The 6,295-nt window shown below is 50.0% G+C and overlaps 3 protein-coding genes across 3 annotated transcripts, besides 11 other annotated features; all 3 read right to left on the reverse strand.

The window, feature by feature from the left end:
- Window positions 1-491, reverse strand: Tc00.1047053505229.5 (uncharacterized protein; the record flags this gene model as incomplete). The annotated part of the gene is made up of 1 exon (XM_799662.1): window positions 1-491. A coding segment is annotated over one exon (491 nt), but the record flags the coding sequence as incomplete, so codon positions are not given.
- Window positions 1-6,295: part of a sequence feature (heterozygous, Esmeraldo-like haplotype) that runs on past the window's edge.
- Window positions 1,174-1,195: a microsatellite.
- Window positions 1,696-1,722: a microsatellite.
- Window positions 1,864-1,903: a microsatellite.
- Window positions 2,045-2,087: a microsatellite.
- Tc00.1047053505229.10 (uncharacterized protein) lies at window positions 2,105-3,907 on the reverse strand (the record flags this gene model as incomplete). The annotated part of the gene is made up of 1 exon (XM_799660.1): window positions 2,105-3,907. One exon carries the CDS (start codon window positions 3,905-3,907, stop codon window positions 2,105-2,107), a length of 1,803 nt encoding a protein of 600 aa, XP_804753.1.
- Window positions 3,927-3,958: a microsatellite.
- Window positions 4,068-4,098: a sequence feature (AT_rich).
- Window positions 4,111-4,152: a microsatellite.
- Window positions 4,298-5,983, reverse strand: Tc00.1047053505229.20 (uncharacterized protein; the record flags this gene model as incomplete). The annotated part of the gene is made up of 1 exon (XM_799661.1): window positions 4,298-5,983. One exon carries the CDS (start codon window positions 5,981-5,983, stop codon window positions 4,298-4,300), a length of 1,686 nt encoding a protein of 561 aa, XP_804754.1.
- Window positions 4,462-4,486: a microsatellite.
- Window positions 6,052-6,087: a microsatellite.
- Window positions 6,171-6,205: a microsatellite.

Raw genomic sequence — 6,295 nt, forward strand, 5'->3', positions numbered from 1 at the left:
TTATTATTATTGTTGTTGTTGTTGTCGCTACTGAGCAACAAAACTGGACCGCTGGATGCCCGACGCGGCGCAGCCTCAAGGGCCCTTCCTCCACGCAACTCCGCCCTTCCAGAAAAGGAAGCCGCCTGAGCCTTCAACTTCTCAGGCGTGACATCCGCAGACCCCATGAGAGTTTTCGGCTCGTGCAGAAGTTTCTTACCGGGTCCACTTTTCACGCGACCTTTTTTGTCTCGCCCGGGCTTGAGGGAATTAATGTCCGGCTGCGGCGAGACATCAAAGCTCGCCTCACTCCCTGGCCATGCAGGCAATGGCGAAAAGGTGTTGTCCCCCACCGCATGAAACCTGGTGACGGTTTTCAGTATGCCGCTGCTGTTGATTCCATCGGGGCTCTTGGGCGGCTTTGTGCTACCTGCCGGACTGGTGTGCAGAAACTTGCGGTGCTCGTCGAGACGGGCCCGATGACGGGCAATGACGTCGTCCACGTCCATCATTTACACAATTCGCTAAAAAAAAAAAAAAGTAGAATAACAAAGTACCCAACGAAGTTTTGTCAACTTCCGTGACCCTTAAAACCATCTTTTAACGCCAATCAAAAAAGAGGCAGTTAGTGTGCGTGTGTGTGCATGCATGCATGCGTCATCACAGGGACAATGGACACAGTGTGCAGATGATGGTTTCTGGGCGGGTGTAAGAAGGGAGAGAGTGGCTCCCCACACAATTCCACAAGAACAACAGGGCGATGATACAACAACAAAAACACAAATGCTCCCCAGTAAGTACACTGGGCGACAACGCACCTCTCCCGAGTGCGCCTCAACCTCCTCCCTCCCCGCACGAAAATCAACGCACACAGTCAAACACACCATGAAACAAACAAAAAAATGGTGGTTTTTCGCATTTCAGACGTCAGTCATTCTCAAAACTCACACGAGAGGCGCCGCAGCCCGCACGCATGACAAAATATCAACAAAGAAAAATACGATTCGTCACTTAACAACGTCCATTCCTTCTCTGTGTGTCGCTGTCCAATTGGGCACGATCGAACATTTCGTCCTCTTCTTGCATGGGAACGATGTGCAGCACCCCCCAGAAAGAAAATACATGGCGACAAGAAGCATCACCCACAAAAAGACGGCAAATTAAATATGAATGTGCAACTGCGTCCCCCTTCGTTCTCTCTCTCTCTCTCTCTCTCCTCGACACACACACACACACTTTTTAACGGCGCAGATACACACAAGAAAAAACAAACAAACAAAAAACAAGTAACAGCGATTCGGAAATATACCCCCCAAAAAGACACCTCCATTTAAGGAATTATTCTTCCTTGCCCAAAGCAGCAGATTTTGTGCTTGATCCCTTAAAAATTATTGTAAATATAAAGATATATTTTGCTTCACTTCACGCTACGCACCGGTGCGATTGTCATTGTCATCGTCTCCTCTTCACATCGCTAAAAAATTCAGAGTCGGTTACAATCAAACCTCCCCATTTCTCTCCACCTTTCTTTTGTACGTTTCCTTTCCTCGCCTCCCTGTTGTTTTTGTGGTGGGCGTTTGTAGGGAGGGAGGGGGTGCTCAAAATGGCAGCAGAAATCAGGCAGCATACACCACGCATCAACTGCAGACATGTCATGAAAAGAACTGGCAGCAGCAAAATGACGGCAAGGAGGAAACGCCGTCGCTGCTGCCAGCAAGGGAAAGAGAGAGAGAGAGAGAGAGACATATCCACAGCAATTAATTGTGTGTGTGTATGCGCACTCCATCAGTAAAAGCAGCCAAGGGAAAAATTTACACATTTACCGACGAGAAGGATATTTGGAAAGGGAGAAGAACAGACAACAAAAGACAGACGTCGCAATTCAAAACAAAAAACAAAAACAAAAACAAAAACAAAAACAAAACACAACACATAATCCACCCGAGCCGCAATCGTTCACACCAGACACACACAGAGAGAGGAATGACTAAAAGCGACAGTCTAAAAAACAACAACAAAAAACAAAAAAACACACAACCGGATTACATACGCAGAGCAAAACAACAAAACAAAAACAAAAACAAAAACAACAAAAACAAAAACAAAAAAGGAAGCGGAAACGCTCTCAGAAAGGACAAACGTAACTGCTCAATCGTATCAGCATCGGCCTCTCGTTGTGTGGTGCAGGCGAAGGCAGTACGCCGTCCGGGTGTCTTGATGGGTCAATTTGGCCATCGTCCTCGTCCCTCTTGTTATTCACATCGCGAAAGCCGTTGCTGTTGTTGAGGCATTTATCCCGCTCTTCATTGTCGGTGCTGTAGTAACACAAAAAATCAACAACGTGGCTCTCCCTCGCCGCCAGGCATTCTTCAATGATGGCATCCGTGTGGGTTGCTCCTGGCACCAAAATGTACTTTATATCCACAGGTGGTGCCAGACAGATGCCCATAGTTTGACCACTATTTGTATATTGTTCGGCCAATCGTGCATGTTGGGCGTTACGCATGAAAAAGGCGAGGTTTGCCGACTCTGAAAACGGGGCACTGCAGTCCGCATCCCCGTGAATAAAGTACATGCGCTGCGGGAGAAAATCAAAGATGTTTTCTGGCAGCACTTCCCCTGTGTCACCGCAGCGACGCTCATCAAAGTAAGAGTTCAGCGAGTACCGGGGCAGATTGGAGCGGCCACCGGCGATCTGGTAGAGCACGTTGCGATAAAGCCCTCGTCGATCAAAATGTTTCACCAGACCGCGAATATTATAAATGCCACTCAGTCCAATGTATTGACGAATGGAATCTCGAGGGTTGTATCGGGGTACATTGTACGCCATGTCGCTTGGTGGTGTTCCACCACACGCAGCACGCGCGCTCAATTGCGCCTGGGAAAGAATTGACATCATCGTGAGATGAGCGCCGGCTGACTGCCCAATGACTGTGATGTCCTCGGGATCCCCACCGTAGCGCCCAGCGTTATTTATCACCCATCCAATGGCGTCTGACACATCAAGTATCATTCCCTCCATGTCTGTCTGTGGGAAGTTACGGTAGTCCGGGCAGAACACAACATACCCACGTGCTGCAAGAAGCGGAGCCAAAAGAAAGTTCCAAAGGTAAAACCCAACAATCCATGCACCGCCATTAAAAGAAATCACAACAGGGAATTTTTTGTGCTGCAGTCTTGATCGTGGCGAGATCTTTTTCTCCTGTTCCATCATGCGAAACAGGGAGTCAAGGGGAATTGGCAAGTAAATGTCAAGTGCGGCGCGATTATGAAGATTGTTCCTGTCCTCTTCGTCCTCCTCGTCTTCTGAATCTCCCGTTGAATTCGGCTCCTGGGCTGCATCCGACGCCCAGTCAGGATTTTTATGCTCCCCCGCTGAAACGCCGTTACTTGCCGCATGTTCCCCAGCAGAAGCAGCGGCGTAGTAACTTTGAATAAAAGCCACGGTGTCGCTGAAGGAGCCGATTTTCATCACCTTTTCGTCGTCCAACACCTCTGGTGTTCGCGTGGGGGAAGAAAGCCGCCGCGGCAGCCCCTTCATCAACCGACCATCGGCGGGGTTTAGCTTCGTTGCCAGCAGTTCAACCGCATCCATATCAGGGCCAGAGCGCTGCTCAGCGGAGTCCTCTGAGACCTCACGCCCGCCTTCCTTGCGCCTCACCGGGGGAATACTTTTGACCTGCTGGAGGAATATCCGCAGGTTGCGCTGCCGTGTCCGTTTGGAGGAGCGGTACGAGACACGGCGAATGATGTTTGGCGACATGATGTACGCACAAATGTGTGGGATGAAGTACCACAGGATGAGCAGCGCAAAGACGAGTAAACGAATGGCCATTGAAATCCATTTGAAGCCCAGGCCCATTGCTGCGAGCAGCTGCGCTGAGACGCTGATGGTCCAAAGGACCTGCCGAATTAAATACTGGAGCATTTACACTTCTTTGAGTACTTCTCTCTCTCTCTCTCTCTCTTCCTTTCTCTCAATGTAAATATGTATGGTTGGCTTCCTACACGAGTCACTCAGGAGGGTCTTTTGAATTTACGCCTTCTTCTTCTTCCCAAATGGTACCGCCAGCCGGAAGAGCAAAACCAAAAATAAGTAAATAAATAAAAAAAATAAATCTAGTGGAATTGAAAAAAAAAAAAAAAAAAAAAAAAAAAAAAAAAAAAAAAAAAGGGGGGATGGGCCGCACGTGTATGAATCAACATCTACCAGCAAATAAATAAATACAACGGTAAAAGAGAGTGAGCTCTTAAAGGCGTCATAATAACGCCGCTTGAAAAAAAAAAAAAAAAAAAGATTCAGGCGGTCCATTTTGTCTCATTTGTGATGGAGAGCAGTTGCTTGATCCCATAGGTGCAGGAAATAAAGCCCCTGCACGGCAGTCGCAGCGAGAGGGGGCATACTCCAACTGGTGCCGGCCTGCGTCCCTGCAGTCACCTTCGCTGTCATGGGCATCGTGCTGATGTCTCTTGTGGTGGTGCTTGTTGTTGTTGTTGTTGTTGTTGTCATGGTTGAAGTTGTCGCCGTGCACTTCTTCACTGAAGCCGAGATTCCTGCTGGCACACCCTCTTCCCGCAAAGAAACAACATTTTTGGTCTCCGTCACAACCGTGTCCAGGAGGCATCCATTCAGGCGTGGCGATGGTAGTGGTGGGAGCGCCTCAAAGGGTTCACCACACGCGGTGCAGCTGTTCGGTTCACCTGTCACAATTTCTCGCGCGACACAGGCCCCGCAGGATGTACAGAAGAATGCCGTGACCGGATTCAGCACGTGTGTGATGACACACTCCGCCTCGTCTGGCTCATACAACACGGAGCAGCGACCGCTACTGCCGTGAACCACCGGAAAAGAGGAAAAACTTTCACTCCCGGCTTTCTTTTTATTCATGTCAACGCTGGCCGTTGGCTGCTTCACCACAGCCTGACGGATTTGCCTTGCGATGGCACTGGCACTGCTTTCGGCGACGGCCGTACCTTCCGTGGAGAGTGGCGGCCTGTTGCGACGACGTGTGCTGTTGCCCCGGTTAGGAGAGAAAGGCAGCGCCTGCCGCATGCGATTCACTGCCCCTCTGCCGCTTGTGCCACTCAAACCCACAGGAGGAGGAGAAGGGCCCTCTTCCGCCGGACGTCCTGCCATGGGCATTGGCGCCAGCGGATCCTCCTTCCAAGCGTACTCGTGCAATTGAGTGCACAACTTCTTGTCGGAACTAATTGTCTGCTTTGTTGTTGTTGTTGTCGTCGTCGTCGCTGCGGAGGTGCGTCCGGAGTGCATGACGTCGCTCCTCGCGGACTCCTTACTTTCGTCCGCAGTCCTTGACACAGGAACAAGTGTCTGTGGACTGACCGGCATCCACGTACTCCGCAGCCGCACAGGAGCTCCACGATCGTCCCACTCGATGACTTCACTGCCGCCCACATCTAATGCATTTCCCCCACGATTCTTCTCATCCGCACTGGCACACTCGGCCACATCGGCAAGAAGGATGGGATAAAGCTTGCGCTCGGCCTGCGATACACGTTGGGTGACATCGACGACCATGGCGCTCTCCTCATCATGCAATTTTGCATCACCACCACCACCACTGCTGCTCTCTCTCTCATCGCAGTCGGCGGTAGAAACGCGGCCGTTCTTCGTTTTCTCTACCCTCCTCGGTGCTGTCGTGTAATCCTCATCGTACCACGCCGGAAGGCCTTTGGCTCCGCCCATCCCAGTGCTCTTGTCATTCCCACCACAACCAAGCAAACTGGATGTCGAAAAACCCCCTGAAGCCATGGAAGGATCACCAACGCGCACAACGGAGGGGGAAGAAGACATTTCCCGTTCTATACCCAATTGTTGTTGTTGTTGTTGTCGACGCTCCTCATTCTGCCGATGAACATCTTCGCGAATCAAAGAACGTTTCACCTCCTCACGTGTTGCGCGTGTCTCCTTGAGAGCCCCCTGACGTAGCGACGCCAACACCATGTCAAGCCTACGCAATGCATCTCGTCCCTTGCTGTACATGACGCACGGACCAGCAACGCAAATTCCGGCGAAGAAGGGATAAACGCAATTACGACTTTCTACTGCCCTTTTTTTTTTTTTCCTTTTTTTTTTTTTTTTTTTTTGTATATGAATGATATTTCCCTCTGTTTATGCGTAATTAAATATATGAATAGACACGTATCTCTCTCTATCCCCCCTATACGCAATGTATGTATGTATTTATTTATGTATGTATGGATGCACACGGAGAGTGTGCTATGACCCAGATCAACAGCGGACAGGATCAATGAATGACCGGCTTCTGCGCTACCCATCAAACGACAGCGGACG

Source organism: Trypanosoma cruzi (genome assembly GCF_000209065.1).
Source record: "Trypanosoma cruzi strain CL Brener chromosome Unknown tcruzi_1047053505229, whole genome shotgun sequence".
Lineage (NCBI taxonomy): Eukaryota > Euglenozoa > Kinetoplastea > Trypanosomatida > Trypanosomatidae > Trypanosoma > Trypanosoma cruzi.